This window comes from Gracilinanus agilis, chromosome 1 (genome assembly GCF_016433145.1).
Source record: "Gracilinanus agilis isolate LMUSP501 chromosome 1, AgileGrace, whole genome shotgun sequence".
Taxonomy (NCBI): domain Eukaryota; kingdom Metazoa; phylum Chordata; class Mammalia; order Didelphimorphia; family Didelphidae; genus Gracilinanus; species Gracilinanus agilis.
In genome coordinates, this window is record NC_058130.1 from 540,572,891 (window position 1) to 540,595,159 (window position 22,269).

Here is a 22,269-nt window from a genome sequence, read left to right on the forward strand (position 1 = left end):
TGAGCCATAAAAAATGATGAGTATTCAGAAAAGCCCAAGAGGAGTGAAGTCATCAGAACGAGGCAAATGATATGCACAATGACTTCAAAAGACTAAATGGAAAAGCCAATAAAATAAAATGGAGGGGGCAGTTGGATAGCTCAGAGGATTGAGAGTCAGGCCTAGAGATGGGAGGTCCTAGATTCAAATCCGGCCTCAGACACCTCCCAGCTGTGTGACCCTGGGCAGGTCACTTGACCCCCATTGCCTAGCCCTTACCACTCTTCTGCCTTGGAGCCAATACACAGTATTGACTCCAATTCGGAACGTAAGGGCCCTAAAACAATAAATAAATAAAAAATAAAAGGGAACATTGCAATTATACTATCAAAGCTTGCTCTAGGAAAAGAGCTGGAAAAATGTACCTCCTTTCCTTCATTGCAGAGCTGGGGGATTGGAGGTGTGGACTATATATTGTGAATAGACTATCAAACAGAGTCAAAATGTTAGTTAAATTTGTTGAACTGCTTTTTTTTTCTCTTTCTTTTTAAATCTTTGTTACAAAGGCTAATTCTCTGGGATAGAGACAGAGAGATGGAGAGAGAGAGAGAGAGAGAGAGAGAGAGAGAGAGAGAGAGAGAGAGAGAGAGAGAGATGAATATGATATAAGAAAAAGTATCAAGAAAAATGCAAGAAAAAATTTGTAATTACTTGTAGTGAGCCATTGAGTATTCTCACCAGGAAATTGGGTTGTTTCCTACTTGGGACTGTGATTACCATGGAAAAGCAATGTTCTGGACAAATGTACAAAACAGCATGGCCCATCCGTTTACTATAAAATCCATACCCCAGCATAGTCAGGCACCTGGGGGGCAGGATGAGAAGACAGAGCTCAGGGCTTACCAGGGAGAAGAGGAGAGAATAAAGAGTTATTAAGAAGGAAGAAATAACAGTTAGGGTAGTTGGGTTCCAGGAGATTTCAGTTCTTTCTCCCTTGCTATCAACAACTTGCAGGTATGACTTTGGAAAGGTCACTTGCCTTCTAGAGACTTCCATTTCCATGTTGGCAAAATTTTGATTTCTAAAGTCCCTTCCTGCTCTAAATACTCTGACTCTCTGAAATCCCTTGTGGTATCCAGGGTAGGAGAAGGAAGGCAGACTAGCTAGAATAATCCTATGTCAGTAAGTCAAGGCTACTTAAATTGGCAACTCCTTGAACCAGGACTTTCCAGATGCTGATTACTCAGGAATATTATGAGTCTAAATTAATTTAATTAAAGTCCAGATTAACCAATTCAGTAAAAACATCTGCTGCATTTCTATAAAATAAATGATCCTTGTTTCCACAGATATATAAATGAGCCAATGAAAAGATTTGCGCACTGACCTTGACAAGCAGGAAAAGAATAGAAACCTGAACTACAGCTGTCACACTTAGGGCCACCAACTCCAAAACGGCAAAGACATTTCCCATGGAAATCACATATTTCAGAGATAACACCGACTGAATTACATTCACATCCTATAAAAAAAAAGTGAGAACACTTCAGGGGAAACCTCCAGTTTTAGTGGTTGTGCTTACTTAGAGGCATACTCTGACTAATTTTAAATGATTCCAGAAAATTAAGAGGCTGTTAAGTAAAACAACATTACATGTGAGCAGTTAGTTCTATAGGAACAATGTTCAAAAGAAAGTGAGTTTTGTGATTTTACCCAGGATTTGGTTTTAATAATGTATCACCAATTGCAAAATGGCAATAGCAGATAAACTAAAACTATTCAACAGGTTTTCTTTCTTTTAGTTTTTTTACTTTTCGATGAAAGTCTTTCTTTTTTCCCCCTTAAATATCATATTATCCCAATTATACATAATAACAATTATCAGCATACATTTTCTGAACTCATAAGATACAAATTGTCTCCCACTCTCACCTCCCTTCCTTCCCCCTACTTTGGAGATGGCAAGTAATTTGATCTAGGCTATACATTATCATCATGTAAAACATACTTCCATATTGGTCATTGGTGTAAAAGAATACTCACGTGAAATCAAAACCCCCAAATGAAAACACAAATAAATTAAAGTGAAAAATAGAATGCCTTGATCTCCATTCCAATTCCAAGTGATCTTTCTCTGGAGGTGGCTAGCATTCTTTGTCTTGAGTTCTTCACAATTGTGCCTGACAGTTCTTCAACATAATGACATTTTTCTAATTTAGTAAAATATATTTTTAAGAAAAGGAAATCCATGTGCAAGAATGGGAAGTGATATCCATGGTTTCAATAGGACTGCTCATGCATGAAGGCAACTAGATGGAGATGTGGATAAAGGGCTGGGCTCAGAATCAGGAAGACCTGAGTTCAAATCTAGTCTCAGATGCTTACTATCTATGTGACCCTAGCTAAATCGCTTATAACCCAGTTTGCCTCAATTTCTTCATCTATAAAATGACCTGAAGAAGGAAATAGCAAACCATGCTAATATTTTTGCCAAGAAAACTCCAACTGGGGTCACAAAGAGACAGACATGACTGAAAATGACTAAATAAATGTAATTATTAAAAATGATAAAGGCTGCTATTATGAGGAAAACTAATATTTTATTTAGGCCCATGTTGGTAGAATAAAATCGACCACGTGCCTGTAAAAGTTTCAAATTGCCGCCTCAAACATTACGTTCCCTACCTTCCCTCGTCTTGTCTGTGTAGCAAAAGGGAGCATGCGCTCAGATAGCAAAGAGGAAGTCAAAACTGACTTCCCAATATTTAAAGCTGGGCTTTACCTTGAAGATGTCATCCAAAACAGGAAACCCGTAAGACCATGGAAAATGTAGTTTCAAAGTCCTCCACATGTCCACAGGAAGTTGTCATATATCTACATATTTTGAGGCTTAATACTTCTAAATAGAACCCCAGAAATTCTAAATAACACATTACCCCCCTTGAGATCCGGTGAAAAAGACTGGTCTTTTTCAGTGGATCTTAAAATCATAGTCGACTTCTAAATTACAGAAAATTGGGGATAAAAGAAAAGACGATAAAAACTAGCTGCATTGACGAAAAACCAACTTGGGGCAGTCCCCTATTGGCATAAGAGTGAACATTCAAAACAAATGCATTCAACTCATTCAACTCCCCATAGTTCAAATCAACTGTACCCCAAAGTTCAAATTTGGATCTTCATGATCCAGTGAAGGCTCTTCAGGCATCTTCATGGTGTCTTCACCAAACAGGTTTATTGTCTGGATTCTGTGGAGATGGCAAAATCCTCATCCTACATGTGCAATACAGTATTGGATTTTTTTTCCTTTTCTCTCATTTTTTACATTTGAAGCATGTCACCAGCATTAAATAGACTCTTGACCGTTTTGATTTTTGCAATAAGAATAAGCTAAGATGTCCATTTGCCTAACATATAAATTTATATCCAAAAAGCTTTGGACTATAGAAACCTGCCACTAGTTATTTAATTATTATGAGACTTTTGCTCGATGGCTATGTCTAATCCTAGGAAAATCGGACCACAAAGGAACACAGAGTTTTTGACCTGTAAAGTGCAAATGAACACATAAAGGAAAGAGACCAAACTAATCCTACAGGGATTGATGACATTCTACGCAAAGACTTGTCCTATGTGAGACTTGAGGTTGCAACGCTTAGCATATGTTAAGATGTAGGACTTCCTTGTACTGCACTTGATATCAAGTTCTTGACATCGAATTGTTCTGGCTCCATTATCTCTGAAAGTGAAGAAAAGTGTTGCGCCGGGAAATACTATTTCCCATTTGTCTTGAGATCTAGTCTCCTTTTTCCATTTCTTTCATGATGTGACAACTTACTGTAGTCCTGGCTGCTAAATTGGGTTAGTGAGTGATTGTTGTTACAAAGCTTATGGGACATGGATTGCTACAGGAACCTGCTTTGATTTGTGAATTTTTTTCCTTTTTCTTGTTCCTAGAATTTTTTCTTTTCACATTTTTTAATATCCTGTATTTTCCTCAGAGGTTATTTTTTCTTGTTTCCTTTTTATTTTTCTTTGGACTTTTTGATGTTTTGAGAATTGATTCATATACTTTATGCCTTGACCATGTATTCCTGTGTGATTCCAATGTGTATCCCTGTTTTTTCCTCAGGGGGAAAATGTAAAGTTGTTCTCCTCTGGGGGACTATGTTATTTCTGTAAATTTGGACTTAAATTTGACCCTAATTTAGAACAGAAGACTACCTCCCCAAATCCCGAAGACACCATGAAGATGCATGCAGAGACCATAAACTGCACCAAAAGATCCAGAGTGAATTTCGAGACATGGTGAATTTGAACTTTGGGGGGTTGAATGTATTTATTTTGAATAGACACTTTATGCCAGAAAAGGGGACTGCCCCCTAAATGGCTTTTGTCAATGCACCGAACATTAGTTTTGTTCTTTCTCCCTTTTATTTCCCTTTTATCTCTGAATTATTGTAAACTTTAACTTAATTATGTTTTCATGATCCATTGGGGAGACTTGTCTCCCAAAGGATCACAGGGGGGAATGTAAAGTTGAAAAGACCTTGTACCCCTTTAAACTACATTACCCAAACTCCCTTTCACCATACCCATAATTCCTTAAGCCTTTTCCTATTGGTTGTGGGTTTCGCGAGCTGTTTTGATATGGTTGTTGTGGGCATGGTGACAGGGCGTTTTGGAGAGGAGATGGTGTGGTAAGGGTGAATTGGGATTCTTTCCCTGTGCTTTAATAAAATCCTTATAAATATCATACTTTGGAGGCATTGAATATTAATTTTAAGACTTACAATAAAAATCATGCATGTCATGCTATTAAAAACTTCTCAAATCTGCTTTCTATTATTTTTTTAAAGATGCAAAGCTTCTTCTACAAGATGCAAAGCTTCTACAAAAAAAAATCTTAGTGCAGTTTTAAGCTACTAAAGCTTAAAATGAAACCTCAAACAATCAGGAACTTAATTAACTATAATTCTGAAGGGAATAGAATCTTTCTGGCCTTGATTTTTAGAAGAAAGAGTTGATTAGAAAAGTGGCATCAGAGATTTATTTTGTGCATTAAAATATTTTTTAATTTAATTTTTTCACATTTTAAAAAATTAGGCTGCTTAAAATATTAAGCAATTATGTCATTTATGTCATTCTTTTCAAAGAATTAGCTTTTAATTGTGTCAATTCTATAGTCTTTTTTTCCTTGTAATTGATTAGTCTTATATCTTCCAAGATATCATTTTTCTACTTATTTTGGTTGGTTTATTTGTTGATTTTTAATGTTCTAATTGCATATTCAGTTCAGAAATTCTTTCTGTTTTTATTTTGTTCATATATTTATCGGCGATATTACTTTTTCTCTCAAGGCTACATTAGTTGCATCCTCAAAATTTTGGCATGCTCTCTCATCATTATAATTTTCTTCTAATCAATCAACTAATAAGCACTTATCATGTATCCATTAGGTGCTAAGCACTGTGGACATAAGAAGAGGCAAAAGACAGTGTTTGCCCTCAAGGAGCTTCATATTTAATGGGGGAGACAATAGGCAAACAAATATATATAGACAGGATAAATAGGAAATAATTAACAGAGGGAAAGCACTGGAATTAAGAGGGGCTGGGGGAGGCTTCCTGGAAGAGGGATTTTAGTTGGGACCTAAGAGATCAGGAGCCCAAGCAGAGGAGAGAGGACATTCCAAGCACCAGAGACACCCAAAGAGAATGCCTGGAGCTGAGATGGAGTGTTTCACAAAATTATTCATTACTTCTACAATGGGTTCTTTGACCCACTCATTTTTCAGGATGTTATAATTAGATCTCTGTTTTGCTTGTGCTCCCCAGGGATTTTATGCTTACACACACACACACACACACACACACGTAAACTCAACCCAACAATTCACAGGATATGTGCTGGATCAGTACACATTCAACTCACCCTCCTACACTTCCTACTTCCACAGTACTATACAATGACCATTGTCACTCAGTGGGATTTATTGCTCTAAGGCACTCCAAGCCCTCTTCCACCTCCCCCCCCCCCAGTCAGTTATCAAAGAAAGACTCAGTTCCACTTACTGCACTCCACTTATTTCAATCAACAAAGTGGACTACTTTATCTTAAAAAGATTTTCCACCAAGGCTAAAACTAAAGAGAAGTACAAAACTCGACTAAATCAGACCCTCTCTTTTTTCCCTGTGCCTCCTAGATTATTGAGATTTGGCTGTATTAGTTATGAAAAGGAAATAACAGGACAGAATTCTTTTCACTCACACAATAATGATTAAAAAATCATGATATCCAGAGAAAGAGCTATTGGAGTTGGATGGATATGGATCAAAGCATTGGATCTTGAGCATGATTATATATATGGTTTTATTTGGGGGTTTTGATTTTGTATGAGTGTGAGTGTTTTTACAATAATGACCAATATGGAAGTGTATTTTGCATGATAATAAAAATAATTTGTTTTTAAATCTAATTTTCCCCACCAAAAAAAAATGCCAAATTGGGATACTTAGATAACCCAGGCACACTCCCTTTCCCCAAGTCATGCTGCTTACTCTGACAGAAGGGATAGTGGAAATATCCAACTGCACATTCTTCACAAGAGAAACCATGAAATCCAGGTTGACAGAAGCACCTCCCAGTCTTCCTATCACAGTCACCAGGTGCTGCTCCTATGCTATAGCACTGACAAGCTGAAAAGTGACAAGAATTAAAAAAAAAAAAGGAAATATGAGTACTTTCATCCTCCATGTGCACCATCATATATCTATGCATTATATCTATTAAAACTATAAAAATTATCTATCTATCTATAAAAATTAAGACCTGGGATCTAATCTAAGTAGAAATTTACCTTGGCACTGAGGTCCAAAGAATCCTGGTGGACAACCATCTATAACCAGAAGAAAAATATATGAAATACTAAAGGAAACACACACACACATTTTATTTTTATTTAAGTAGTTCTAAAGTATTCTAGAATACCATTCTCTTCATAGCCCAAGGATGCTTCCGTTAAGGGCTCCTTTACTAGTACACTGCAATTCAGTTTTTAATACAGTGTTATTTTCCTAATTTGGTAGAATATATTTTTAAAGAAAGGAAATCCATATGTAAGAACAGGAAGTGATGGCTACTGGACAATATCAATGATTTTGGGAAATCAGAGGGTGCAGGGATAGAGCACTAGACCTGGAGTCAGGAAGACCTGAGTTTAAATACTCAAGTATATATTAGCTGTGTGACCCTGGGCAAGTCAGTGAACCCTATTGGCCTCGGTTTCATTATCTGTAAAATGAACTGAAGAAGAAAATGGTAAACCATTCCAGGATCTTTGCCAAGGAAACTCCAAATGGAGTAAAATATGACTGAAAAAACCTAAACAATTCCAACAATAACCAGTACAGAGGGATTTGCATATATTTAATGAGTGAACAAAGATTGTTCATTCAAAAGAGTGACAAGAAATGTAAGGTCTTAATCAATGTTTGTTGACTAATTGACACAATCCTTAAAAAAAAAAAAACCTTACCTTCTGACTTAAAATTGATCTGTTCTGAGGCAGAAGAGCAGTAAGGGCTAGGTAATGGGGATTAAGTGACTTGCCCAGGACCACACAGCTAGGAAGTGTTTGAGGCCAGATTTGAACCCAGGACTTCCCATCTCTAGGCCTGACTCTTGATCCACTGAATCCACTAGCAGCTCCTTGACTAGTACAATCTTTACACCAATCACCTCTGCATGGTTCAGAGGCTGTTAATAGAGTTGATGGAGTTTTTCTGTTTCTCAACTTGTTTCTAACTTTAGATGATTCATTGCTTCTTTGCCCTTTCACCAGCAAGTTGAAAAAGGAAAGAAAGTGTTGGGGTATGCTAGGGGTAAGACTTGGGAAAGAGATTTCAGCTAAGATCCATGAGTGAGGAGCAGACGAAAATCTGTCTCAAAGCACACATGAGGAGAAGGGGAAGGAAAGATGTCTATCACGTGGCAAGCAGGTGCTGTTCTAAGTGCTTCACAAATATTACCTTATTTAATCTTCCAAACAACTGATGGAGGAGTTATCATTATCTCCATTTCACAGATGAGGTCATTGAGACAGACAGAGGTTAACTGACTTGCCATGGGTCACAGAGCTAGTAAATATGTGAGTCCAGATTAATTCGGGTCTACCAGACTCTAAGCTGATTGCTCTATTTATCCTAAATGGCTAAGGAACTCCTGGATGAAGAACCTCTCTCTACAGTTTTGGAATTCTGCTAAGGAATGTGCTGGAGAGAAGGGGAATCAGAAGAAGGCTAAGAAGGGCACTGGATGAAGCAAAAAGGATTTAAGATTATAGATCTAGAACGTAATTCAGTTGTTTTTCAGGCATGTTTGACTCTTCATGACTGCACTTGGGATTTTCTTGCCTGAGATACCGGAGTGAATTTCCAGTTCATTTTACAAATGAGGAAACTAAGGCAAAAGTGGTTAAGTGACCTGCGCAGAGTCATATAGCTAGTAAGTGCCTGAGGTCAGATTTGAACTCAAGAAGATGAGTCCTTCTGACACTAAGCTGGGCATTCTGTCCACTGTGCCACTCAGCTGCCCAGCTCTAGAATTAGAATAAATGAAAAGCATTCCTTAAGTTCACTTACCATGGGCCAGGCACTGTTAAGCACTGGGGATATAAATACAAAACAGACAATCCCTGCCCTCAAGGAGCTTATAATCTAAAAAGGATAAAATACATATACAGTAGAGGGGGAATGGTGGCCAGAGAATGTTGTTTTGACCACAGAGTTGATCTATAGAGCATCTGATTGACATGTCTTTTCCCAAAGCTATGGTAGTATGAAGTTAATTCCTTGGCACAGAGCATAAAATAGAAGGGGGAGTACAGTTTTCTGTCCATAGTAGCATGCCATGAAGGTAATATTAAAGCATAGTCCAGGGGATGGGGTGGTACAGATATAATGGGTTCTGAATAGCATGGTCCCAAGGCAAGAAGTGAAGGTCCGATTGGATAGGGTAGCAGTAGGCTGCATAGCTGGAAGATCATGGAGGGGAAAAGCACAGTTCTATAGTGAATTCTCTCCAATCAAGATAGCATGAAAGAGAACTTAAAGGCCAGTTTTGTTTAACCCCTTCATTTTACAGATGAGGAAACTAAGGTCTAGAGATGTTTAACAATTTGCCTTAGGTCACTTGCATTCAGGTTGAGCCTTCTACACTAACTAGTTGTGTGACCTTGGGCAAATCACTTAATCCTGTTTGCCTCAGTTTCCTCATCTATAAAATAAGCTGGAGAAGAAATGACAAACCACATCAGTATCTTTGCCAAGAAAATTCCAAATGGGGTCACAGAGAGTCAGCACAATTGAACAACAACAGATGCCAGACTGCTTCAATTTTACATCCCACCCAACCATCCACTAACCATTCTCACCATCTGCCTGCCTCAGAGCAAGTGACTATCTCCCTCCCTACTCCCCTACCCACACACTCTGATTTATAGAGCTCCTGAACAAAACTCCCTTTTCTGGGGATTGTTTCCTATCCAGTGTTATCATCCTCTACTAGAATGTATGCTCCTGGAGGTCAGAGATTTTTGTTTATTTGGAATATAAATATTCCAAATGCTTAGCACAGTGTTTGACAAATAATAAGTGATGAATAAAATGCTTTTTAATTAATAAATTAATCCAGAATAATATTCCCAAAATATATTTGAGACAAGCAACATGAAATATACCCTCAAAGTCAATACGTCAAGACAAGTTCCAATGGGATGAAGAAAAGATCCTAGAATTCTCCTTTGTGTTGGAAGAAGGAGTTGGAGGTAGGGAAAGACAAAGACTGGAGGGGAATTCGAGGATGCTCGTGGAGAGACAGGAAGGATGAAGAAGAGCAAATACTCTTGAGGCTAATGATTATTGCCTTCAACTATAGAATCTGTCTCTTCATCTAGAATATGGCTACAAGAGGGTAAAGGATGGCATCTAGTAGCTTACTATTTTAAGTGAGCTTTATTCCTCTAAATTTTAATGTTCTAGAACAAACTCTGATGTTTAAGTGGTAGGCTGAAGTATCCCTGTGCCTCTATCATGTCTTGCTTGGCCCCTGGTTCCAAGCCCAACTCTTATCTCAAAACTACTGAATTGATATCATCTAGCCTCCTAATTCTCATAACCTATGTCAAAGCCAAGGTGATCATGTATCCTGAATATAACGTGCCCTTTTTTCCTTTACTTTACCCTCCTCTTGATGTTTCTTCTAAAATGCCCTTACTGAAATATTCTCTCCTTCATAAGACTGACTCATTTCCATCTTTCTCTCCTTTGAAAATAAAAGAATTACAGAAAATTTAGGCTTAGAAGAGTTCTCTGAAGGAATCTGGTCCAATTCATGACCTGAATGGAAACATTCACTAGATCAGCTTCTCCTTAAACACTTCCAAGAATAGGAAATCAGTCCTTCTCAATGCAGCAAATTCTCTTTTTAGACAGTTAAACTGTTAAGACCTTTTTCCTTATGTGAAATCAGAATCTTCCTCTCTATACTTCTACCAATTGCTTCAATTCTACCTTCTGGAGCTAAGGCAGGGGCTCTTAACTAGGGGTCTGAGGGATTAAAGAAAAAAGTTTGTGTGTGTGTTTTTATACAAACACATACGTGTGTATATATATATATATATAAACACATATAATAGAGATAACATATGTGTATATATACACACTATGTAACATTATATAGTACATACATATAATATATATATTACATTCCATATATAATTAATATATATATACATTATGTATATTAAAAAAGAGCCACTATAATCAAGCACTTTCAATGTTCTGCACACAGCAGGTGCTTAATAAATGTCTATTGCATAAATTACATATTAAACTTAACCCTTTCAGGAAAGGTAAGCAAAAAAGGAAGAATTACTCACCTCTTATACCGCTAGGAGTAGTAGAAGCTTCTGGTCTTGGAGTAAAAACAGGATAAATAGGAATGCCTTTAAAAATGATTTATTAAAAACACAAAGAAAGATCAAATTAGAGATTAGAATAAAAACTTGACATTTTAGATAAAATGGAGACAAGGCCTCTCTATATGAATGAAAACTCTTAGTAATAGATCATTTTAAAGGAAATACAGGTATGTCTTTGACACTGTGAGTCTCCCCCAAAAGGGTTTTAATTTATTGCAGGTTGGCATAAGAAACTAAATGGAAATTTGGGGAGAGTTTTATAGAAGCTGCAGATGACACACAAAGGCCACCAGATGACCCAGAGTTTAGAAACTCAGAAATACATAGAATATCAATATGTTTTATCTTTGAATACTTTAAATAAATATACACAATTTCTTTTTAAAAGTTAAAATGAGTAAAAAGTTTGTAAAAAGAATGCAAAAGCTAGCAGATGACACATAAAGGTTAGAAATGTAGAGAAATCCCAACAGTGACATATATATAGCCTATGACCACATATTTAACCCAAATTTTACAATAAGGTACCATAAATACCCCATAAAAGAAAAAAAAACAAATTCAGACTTCTTCTTTAGTATGAAGGGTCAAAAAACTTTATTAGGATTTTCCAAGATGGTGGAGGCGCCAAGCCCCTAACCCCTACAATGTGGAAGAGGCACCTATACAATATTATTCATCTGCATCCAGTAACTAAAATAAAACTACCCAAACACTACATAAATCCCACATTAATAATAAGAGGCAGGAACTTCAGTGGTATTTTGCTCTACCATCAAGTTAAATTTTGTCCTCTCTAAATGAATACAAAGCAGATTTTAAAAGTTTTCTTAAGTAGGTGAACATTCTCTGTGAACTTTTTTGCTATTTACAACTTTAACCTAACCTTTATCAAATTATCACAAAATCGGAGGCAGCTGGGTGGCTCAGTGAATTCAAATCTGGCCTCAAACACTTCCTAGCTGTGTGACCCTGGGAAAGTCACTTGACCCCCATTGCCTAGCCCTTATCACTCTTCTGCCTTGGAACCAACACATAGTATTGATTCCAAGTTGGAAGGTAAGAGTTTAAAAAAAAAAGATCACAAATTCTAACAAAATAAAATCTCAGGTAATAAAATTTTGTTGTTTCTTACTTTAAAACACCAATTTATTTATGCACCTTCTCCCCATACACCAGATGCTCACACGCCATCCCCCTACTTACACCCCACCACACAATTCATTTTAGCATTTGGAATAGATTTCAAGTTCATACTCACGACATCGCAGCAGTATGAACTCAAGGGAATTTTTTATTGAACTCACTTTTAAGAAGAGGAAACTGAAGGAAGGGGATATTATATGTATTTCCTGCTTTGGAAAAGTCAAAGTCAAAAAGATCTCTGAACATAAGCAAGGCTGAGATCCAGCATGCTATAACCTATTATTTTATCTCCTGGGTAAGTAATTTCTCAGAGACCTGGCACTTTGTCACTGACTAATTTCCCGTGCATTTAGTATAGATTTTTTTCCTTTCTTTCCTTCCAAGAGTAGACAAAGACATGCTTGTTGTGTAGAGATTCAAGTAAGTCTACCACTTGTAAAATCCAATGCTTCTCTCTAAATAGGACTAAATGATTCATAAGAACACAGATCATGAAGGGAAACATCACAATACTGGAGTATTGAATTCTGTAATTCAATTCTGACTTTCTTTAGTTGTGGGTACTTTCCAAGAAGAGTGGAGCTTTCAGGAAACTTTTGATTTATATTTGTTGTTTGATTTATTCCTTGGGAAGTTAAGGGATGAAATATGGTTTTTTCAATGTTTTTTTCTTGCCACAATATTTTCTTCCCTCTGCCCTCAGTCCCCCCACAGTGGGTTACACTTTTCCCAAAGATTATTTTATGTAATCAGAGCTGAAAGAAACAGCCTCACTCAAAACCATAACCACTCTGGAAGCATTTGAAGGCTTTGCCCCATTTGGGCATGAGAGTGATGTGGTTGGAAATCCTCTCCTATGCAAGGATTGACACTTTTTATGTGGCGCCTATTTCCAAGGCTCATTATGAAATCGTAGGATTTGGTTCTGTCCCGTTTACATTAAATACTAAACATTAGCTGAATCATTAGACTAATCACAAAGGACATTAACTTGTTTTTGAGTATACATTTATAGCATATTCACATGTAGTTATCTAGGCTATAGGATAAACATTATCGAAATCACTTTAAGTCCATTCATTACTCTTGGATCTTGTTCTAAGCAAAACTTGCAACTTTAAAATATAAAACATGGAGACATTTCTTAAACTAAATTAATCAGGCACACTGAAGATACATAAAAGAACAAAAATTTAAAAAAACATTTAAAAATTTTTTAATTCTTTAAAAATCCACCTATAAAGCAAATATGTTCATTTTAAAGAACATTCCTCTGTGGAATTTGGGTTCTTAATCTATCTTCTGATATATACATAAAATCTCAATGCATTTCCATTTGCCTTAGCAGGTAAAACTATGTCCAGTGTATACAGTTAAAAATAGAAAAAGTAAACCATGAATATTAATGTCCTGAAGGATCTGAAATACTCTTGTGAAGGAGGACAACTTTTCTGGCTCTTTCCCTGATTCTGCAGAATTTCAGAATCAGTCATTGAAGCTTAGTTGGAAGGGACGTTGGTGGTATCATCTTCAGCTCTACCTTCACAGGAATCTCTTTTAGAATATACTCAATAGTTAGTCACCCTGAGGATGTAGTGAGGGGGGACCCATCACACCTCCCAAGACAGTCCTTTTTGTTCTAGATGGTTTTAATTGATGGAAAGCTTTTCCTTACATAAAGCCTAAATCTACCTCCTTGCCACTTTCACCTAACAGATGGCTCCCTTGTAACAATCCAAACTTACTCTGGCAAAATGGGAAGTTGTAGTATCCTTTTGCACAGTGTTCACAGTTTTCCCCCTGGAAATTCAGTTTACAAATGCAGCGACCTGTGCCCTGTTCACAGCCATCTGTGTACTCAGGGTTACAGCTACAAACTAAAAAGAGGGCAAAGTTAAAAAACAACATTAATTAATTTGTAGCCCTTTGGCAGAGCAAATATAGTGAATACCAAGATTTCTCAGGAAATAGTTAATAAATATTTCTCAGGCAATGAAACTGCTTTTATAGTCCGTGAATATTATTATCATTATTTTAATAGTTTGGTGGCAGCAAAAAGTAGTAAATAAGAGTTGACCCTGGAGTTAGGAAGACACAGGTTCAAGTCCTCCTTCTAACACACTCTAGCTGTGTTACACAAATATCATACACCCAGGCAACAATTTTCCAAAGCTAAATTACAGAGCAGATTTGTTTTGGTTGAGGGAGTTTCCTCACTGAGAGTTCCCTACATCGATGAAATTATATGTCTGGTCAAAAAAGGATTATTATTTCTTTGCAAAGGAAAGCATTCTAGATTCTTCTATTTTAGACATGATTTACGGAATGTCATATATTGTTAATTGTCAAACAAAAATTAGGCTTTATCTCCCCCCAAAAGGATGTATGTACATATACATATATGCATAAATATATATCTGTGTGTATATATATATATCTTTGATGAGGTTAACACTAATAATTCCATATATATATGTATATGTTATACATATATACATATGCTATATATAGATATAAATCTGGTGAGCTCACTACTAATCCGTGTGTGTGTGTGTGTGTGTGTGTGTGTGTGTATGTCTTTGGTGAGTTTACTGCTAATAATTCTATATATGTATATGTGTATATGTGATACACATATATACTACTTATCTATATGTGTGTATGTGTATATATATATATATATATTATATCTTTGGTGAGCTCACTACTAATAATTCCATGCACACACACAAACATATATTGTGGCTCTCTCCTCCCCATTCATGAATGTGTTTCACCTGGGATTTCCATTTTGAGGAATGGCTAAGACCAGTCATCCTTTCCTGGCCCCACCGTTGACTCTCCAAAGGTCACCCCCATTCCCCTGAGAAAGTACTTTCTCTCCCCCAGCTCCACTGTTTTACCACTCTCTTCCCATGTTAGAATGTAAGCTCTGTGAAGGCCAGGAATGTCTTTCCTTTAGTATATCTACAACTTCCCAGGGCTTAGCGCACATGGAAGATGCTTAGGAAATACTTGACACCAACTATTAAATACAAAGAAGTATTTATTACAAAAGAGCACTACTGGACGAGCAATAGCAATTGGGGAGATCAGGAGGAGCATCTTAAAGTGGGTGAAACTTAAGCTGAACTTTGAAGGAAATGCAGAAAAAATGAGAGGTGGGAAAAAAGTCTAACTTAGGATAATGGCATGACAGGGCAACTGGCAAATGGCAAAGAAGGCCACTTAGGTGGACATATAGAATGTGTGATAGAACATCGCACAGAATAAGCCTATATTGGCCAGAAATTGTGCCCAGATTTTAAAAAAACAGATAAATCTGCATTTTATCCTAGAGCAAGAGGAGCCATTAAGCGTTTTTTTTTTTAAGCTAAAGACTAAAGATTAGATCTTCCTTTAGGAATATCCATTTGGCAGCTATGTAGAGGATGGACTGGAGAGGGCAGAGAGAGGGAGGCAAATTTAAAAACTAATCTGGGCTCAGACACTTCCTAGCTTTTGACACTGGGCAAGTCACTTACCCCCATTTCCTACACCTTGTCACTTTTCTATCTTAAAACTGATACCAAGATAGAAGGTAAGGGTTTTTAAAACAAAACAAAGCTATAATAGGGAAAAATACTTGTACAAAAATATTTATAGCTGCACTCTTTGTGGTGGCAAAAAATTGGAAAATGAGGGGATGCCCTTCAATTGGGGAATGGCTGAACAAATTATGGTATACATTAGTGATGGAATACTATTGTGCTCACAGGAATTACAAACTGGAACAACCTTCAGGAATTGATGCAGAGTGAAAGGAGCAGAGCCAGAAGAACATCATTGTACACAGAGACTGATATACTGTGGTACAATCAAATGTAATGGACTTCTGTACTCTCCGCAATGCAATAATCCAGGACAACTCTGAGGGATTTATGAGAAAGGATGCTATTCACATCCAGAGAAAGAACCGTGGGAACAGAAACACAGAAGAAAAACAACTGCTTGATCACATGGGTCAATGGGGATATGATTGGGGATGTTGACTTTAAATAATCATGCTTGCAAATATTAATAATATGGAAATAGGTTTTGAACAATGATACATGTATGACCCAGTAGAATTGCTTATCAGCTCTGGGAGAGGGGAGGGAAGAGGGGTGGGAAAGAACATAAATCATGTAACCATGGAAAAATATTCTAAATAAATAAATTTAATTAAAAAAAAGAATACTGGAGAAGAAAAAAAATTTTAATAAAAAAAAACCACAGTGGTCATGCAGATAAGAAGTGGTGAGGGCCTAAACCAGTGGTTCCCAAACTTTTTTGGCCTACCGCCCCCTTTCCAGAAAAAATATTACTTAGCCCCGTGGAAATTAATTATTTTATTTTAATAGCAATTAATAGGAAAGATAAATGCACCTGTGGCCATCACTGCCCCACCCTGGATTGCTGCAGCACCCACTAGGGGGGTGGTAGCGCCCACTTTGGGAATCAATGGCCTAAATGATGGTGGTCACATAAGTGGAAAAAAGGGGAGGGGACTTGGAGGTGGAGTTGAAAAGATTTGGCAGCTGACTGGAAGTTAGGAATAAGACAGAGGGGAGAGTCAGAGACTACTCAGAGGTTGCAAAAGAAGATGAAACTTGCCTGGATGACCTTTCTGATATTGGTTATTATAGTCATGAAACAAAACCAAGTGGAGAAGACTTACGTATACAGCCATGGGGGGCTTCCACTGGCACGTTGTAAGGACGGTAATAACCCTGAAGGCACCTTTCACAGTTTACACCAGCTGTGTTATGCTAGAAAGAAATTTTCAAAAGGTTAAGGCAGGAAAACACAAAGTAGAGATCTACTTTCCTTAGTATTCAAGTTGAAAAACCAAGATATATTTCTATCATGTTACCCTGCAAAGTTCTGTGTAATTTTGTTTTTTAGTAAATTCATTGGACCTTAAACCTCTTTGGACATCAATACAGTCATCCACAAAATGAGGACATTATATTAGAGGAGCCCTAAAGTCCCTCCCACCATAGAACAAGTCCAGTATAATTGAGATGAAGCAAACTCTTAGTGAAAGGGTTTTTTTAAATATAGGTAACAATTTGGGTGAAGGTATGCTAGCAAATATTTAATAACCAACTCTCTGGGAAAACATGTACACATGACAGTTTTGATTGTCAATAAATCGAGCCCTGATCTGTAGCAGTTGGTGATTTCTGAGGTATAAATGAATGTTTTTGCACTGAGTATTTAATAAAAGCCCTTGCTAACTGGTATGATTTGGCTCCAGTATAGCCCTGGATGAGAGTTACAGCAATAAACCAATCTAGGAAGACTAAGTTTCACCATAGCCCTTCCATATTATTCATAGTAATTTCATTTTGAAAAAATTGATAAATAATATGTCAATTCACAGGGACAGCAGGGTAGTATATCATAGAGCACTGGGTCTGAAGTCAGAAAAACCTGAGTTCAAATCTTGCTTCGGATATCCTAGACAAGTTACTTAACCCTATTTGCCTCGGTTTCCTCATCTGCAAAATGAACTGAAGAAAAAAATGACAAACCACTCCAGTATTTTTGCCAAGAAAAGACAAACTGGGGTCATGAAGAGTCAGACACGACTGACACGACTGAACAACAACAAGAAAATGTCCCATCATGACTCAGTTTGAGGGGAAAATATTTAAGATGCATATTTGTACTTTTTCCAGTGCCTGGATAAGCAGGGCATGCCTACCCCTCCTCTACCATTGGCTCACATGTTATTCTTTCTTCATAAAAACATTTTCAAAAGTTTCCATTACATAAATGGAAAAAATCTGCATATGTCTCTCAGGTTAAAATACTGCATTAGGTTTGCTAATTAAGTTTCTCTGCTAATGCTTGTAATTGCCACAAAATCAAATTACAGACAACAGTTTCCAGGAACAAGACACCATGAACTCAGTTCCATTCTGCTTTTCTTTATTTCAGAAATAATCAGGGAAGCATGTCCATTTTCTAATGAAAGAAATCGCAATAGGAAGTTAGAACACATGTGACAACCCCTAGTGAACACAAGGGCCTACACAAAATAACCAAGGGGAGGACAAAGATCCTTTCTTTACTTTCTCCCCTAGTACGGAGAATTTTATTAATTTCAAAATCTTATTTATTACCCTCCTTGTCCTGTAGGCTAAAATCTGAATTACTTTTAATTCTCTTTAAGAATGAAGCCAAAAGCATTAAACAATGCACAGCCCCACTGCGCATTTCTCTTCTTTTTCCATTGAAGGACATAAATGTTTCAAACAAATACAAAATCGCTGCTCTCCAGGCCTCCCCACCCACTAAATGTCAACGAATAACTCAGCTCCTTTGCTTGTCACTTTGCTCAATATTGGACAGGGTACAATACAGGTTGACCCAGCCTTGCCTCTTCTACTGAGGGATGGAGAGAAATAGGGAAGGAAGGAGGTAGGGAGAGAGCGGGAGAAAGGGGGAGACAGACAGACAGACAGACAGACAGACAGACAGAGACAGGCAGAGAGAGAGAGATGCTCCTTTTAGGGCAATCCCATTTCTCCTCTCCCACATAAGGCATTTATTTAATGAGGCTCATATAATTGAGATGAAAAATAGAGGAGCAGAATCAAACACTTCTATCATATATATGGGGCAGCTAAGTGGTGCAGTGGATAGAGTACTTATTTTGAAGACAGGAAGACTCATCTTCTGAGTTCAAAACTGGTCTTAAATACTTACCAGTTTTTTGACTCTGGGCAAGTCACTTAACCTGTTTGTCTCAGTTTCCTCATCTGTAAAATGAGCTGGAGAGGAAATAGCAAAACACTCCAGTATCTTTGACAAGAAAACCCTAAGCGAAGTCAAGAAGAGTCACACATGACTGAACAACAACTACGACCACATACCTGACAAATGATTCCAAAACCACTTTTGCCTCCTCTTATTCTCCTTCTCCCTTTTTTAGTTTTAAAAATTAGGAAGGCTTTCCTTATATCAAAACTGAATTTGCCTCTCTAAAATCTCCTTCTGAAGCAATGTGATGTAGAGTGCTAAATCAGAAATCAGGAAGGCCCAAGTTCTAACCCATTAGATATTTACTTAGCTATGTGACTGGGAAAGTCACATAACCTGCATCTGCTTAAGTTTTCTCATCTATAAAATGGGAATAATAACAGCACTTCTATCCCAAGGCTATGGTAGGTATAAAATGAGATAAGTGCAAAACACTTTGCAAATTTTAAAGTATAATATAAATACTAACTATTGTTGTTATCTTGACCCTCCTCAAAAGTGCCAAGCAAATATAGTCTAGTGCAACTGGGATAAAGAAATGAAGAAAAGAATTGTACCACAGAAAAAGGTTTTTAAGGCATTGGTAACAACAGTGGCTTACAACAATTAATCAATAAAATCCCAGGAGTATTAAGGAGCAAACAAATTGCTTTAGAAGATAAATAGCAAATACCACAATTTGCTGTTAGCTAAAATCAGTATTCTCTAGGGCCTGTGGCAAAGCCTGATGGTAACTACAGTTGGCACACAAATGGCATCATTTCATCCATAGAAAATGCAGGTAGGGTTGCAAGAATCACAAGTCTAAGGTGTGTACTACTAATCTGAGTTTGTGGTGTTAGCCCTTCTTTTTTCTGTCAATAGAACCACCCCACTCTTAGATACAGGCACCATTGGCCTTCAAATAAAAAAAATTGCAAAAAAACCTGGCACCTGACACTGTCACTCTACATGTAGGTCATTATGTAGACTATTTACCAGTTAAGTACTCTCTACTTCTGCCATTGGATGAGGCTCTGTCTCTCCCCAATAGGCTACATGGGAAATTTGTTCAAAATGACTCACCCCTATCCCTGACTACAGAATTTCACATCAACTGACCCAGAGAAAATGTTTACCACTAATTAATGACATCTATGTTGTACTCAGAGCTTCTTACGATCATCTTCCTAAAGATCACCTCATTCTATCTCTCTGTTCTGTCTAGATAGGACCCTAAATCTCAAGGACACTGCAATCTAGTTGAGCAGATTAAACACATGAAGAACGTGAACAAAGAAACAAAGAAAAACAGGTACTACTGTTGGTGGAACTGATCCCGCCATTTTGGAGAGCAATCTATGCCCAGAGAGTTATAAAACTGTGTATACCTTTTGACCCAGCAATACCACTATTAAACCTATTTCCCAAGGTGATCAGAGAAACAGAAAACAACCTATATATTCTAAAATGTTTATAGCAGCTCTCTTTGTGGTGGCAAAGAACTGGAAATTAAGGGGATGCCCAATAACTGGGGAATAGAGGACCAAGTTGTGGTATATGATCGTGATGGAATACTACTGCACCATAAAAAAAGATAAGTAGATTAATTTAAGAAACAGAACAAAACATGGAAAGACCTACATGAAATTATGAAGAGTGAAATAAGCAGAACCAAGAGAACATTATATACAGCAACAAAAATAATGTTTGAAGAATGACTTGTGTATGTCTACCTCCAAAGAAAGAACTGATAAACAGAAATGAGCAAGATATCATTTTACATATATATGTTTACATATATGTATATAGATACATATATACACATATATCTTTGTGTCAGATGATGCCTTCTCTATTTATGGAGGGGGAAAAAAGGAAGGAGATTCCTGGGAACGTTTAATGTAACAAAGATTTTTTTTTTAAAAGAGATACTATGTAAGTACCATATAATTGGTAGCATCAGTAAGGATTTTCCTAGCAAAGGAAGAAAAAAGAACAAGGAGGAGGATGGGAGGACCTATATATAAGAAGAGAAAATTGAACTGAGCTTTTTAAGCTACAGAGAAAAAAGAACACAGGCTAGCATTCTAGAGAAGGGAGAATGGGATTGTAGATAAAGTATTGAGCATGAAGACAGGAAGATGTAGGTTCAAATTCTGTCTCAGATCCTTACTAGCTGGTGACTCTGGGAAAGCGACTTAGGCTCTCTAGCTTCACCTGTAAAACGAGAAGGTTGGATGAAATGGCCTCTAAAATTCCTTCCAGCTCTAAATTATAATTCTATGATTCTATTTGTTCATGAGCAGCAGCAGTAATAAGGAGCAAGGAATATAGAGAAAAGTGGCAGCTAGGTGGCACAGTGGATAGAGTGCCAGGCCTAGAATCGGAAAGATTCATCTTCCTGAGTTCAAATCTGACTTCAGATACTTACTAGCTGTGTGATTGTGGGCAAGTCACTTAGCCCTGTTTGCCTCAGTTTCTTCATCTATAAAATGAACTGGAAAAGGGATGGGCAAACCCCTCTAGTATCTTTGCCAAGAAAATCCTAAACGAAATCACAAGAAATCATACATGACTGAAAAATGACTAAATAGCAACATAGAGAAATGTGAGATTTGCCATGACATATTACATTTGCGTTTATAAAGTACAATTCATAAAGTCTTGTTAATTCCTTTTAGGCAGTATGCCTACAACTCATATAGCTATTAATCAATGGCTTGTAATGCTTTGAGTTATCTGGGGCCCCTGCTATGCTTTCCCCTGGCATGACTAGAAGTCTCAAAGCATTTAGTATATAATCAAGTCAATTAGATCCATCTCTAAGGCACAAGGAATTAGTATAACTGTAAATGGACCACCACACTGAGACCCCATAACTACCATTGTGACTAATAACTGGGCAGTGATTCAGGGAGGCAGATAGTGAGGTCGCATGGGGTGACTTGGTGATGTGGAAAATGAATATTGAATTGTAATGGTTTTTACGTGAAGCCTATCTTAGATGTCTGGTTTTGAAGGTCAGCTAGTTTCCAAATAATTTACTCTCAGATCTCAAGGCATCTCATGGGCTAGATTATGTTATAGGCAGGGCAGAGACCTGCTCCTTTATTTTTCTGTAAAGAAGAACACTCATAGAATGAAGTCAGCAAACTTTAGCCATCATTTAGGACTGCAGCAACCCAGCCTCATGGCAAGGAGGAAGAAGCATGTTGGTGCCCTTAAGATCTGCCTCTCCCTGTGATAAGATGGGGAGAGGGGCTGTGTCTCTAGGTCTACCTCCTCAATGGTTGTTTGCCAAGTGGAGATGTTTTGGGATTTCCTGGGGAGGGACTGAGTGGTGAGGTCACTGGGGGGTGGTATATAAGATGTGCATCAGACGTATTCTC

The 22,269-nt window shown here is 37.3% G+C and overlaps 1 protein-coding gene across 1 annotated transcript in view; it reads right to left on the reverse strand.

The window, feature by feature from the left end:
• The window catches only part of LAMA3 (laminin subunit alpha 3), a 337,939-nt gene that overhangs the window by 206,715 nt on the left and 108,955 nt on the right, over window positions 1-22,269 (reverse strand). The window contains exons 9-14 of the mRNA XM_044682964.1: window positions 16,806-16,896; window positions 13,852-13,983; window positions 10,919-10,984; window positions 6,839-6,877; window positions 6,540-6,677; window positions 1,367-1,501 (exon numbers count right to left, since the gene is read on the reverse strand). Coding sequence (XP_044538899.1) covers window positions 1,367-1,501; window positions 6,540-6,677; window positions 6,839-6,877; window positions 10,919-10,984; window positions 13,852-13,983; window positions 16,806-16,896 — 601 coding nt within the window. The remainder of the gene's footprint in view (window positions 1-1,366; window positions 1,502-6,539; window positions 6,678-6,838; window positions 6,878-10,918; window positions 10,985-13,851; window positions 13,984-16,805; window positions 16,897-22,269) is intronic.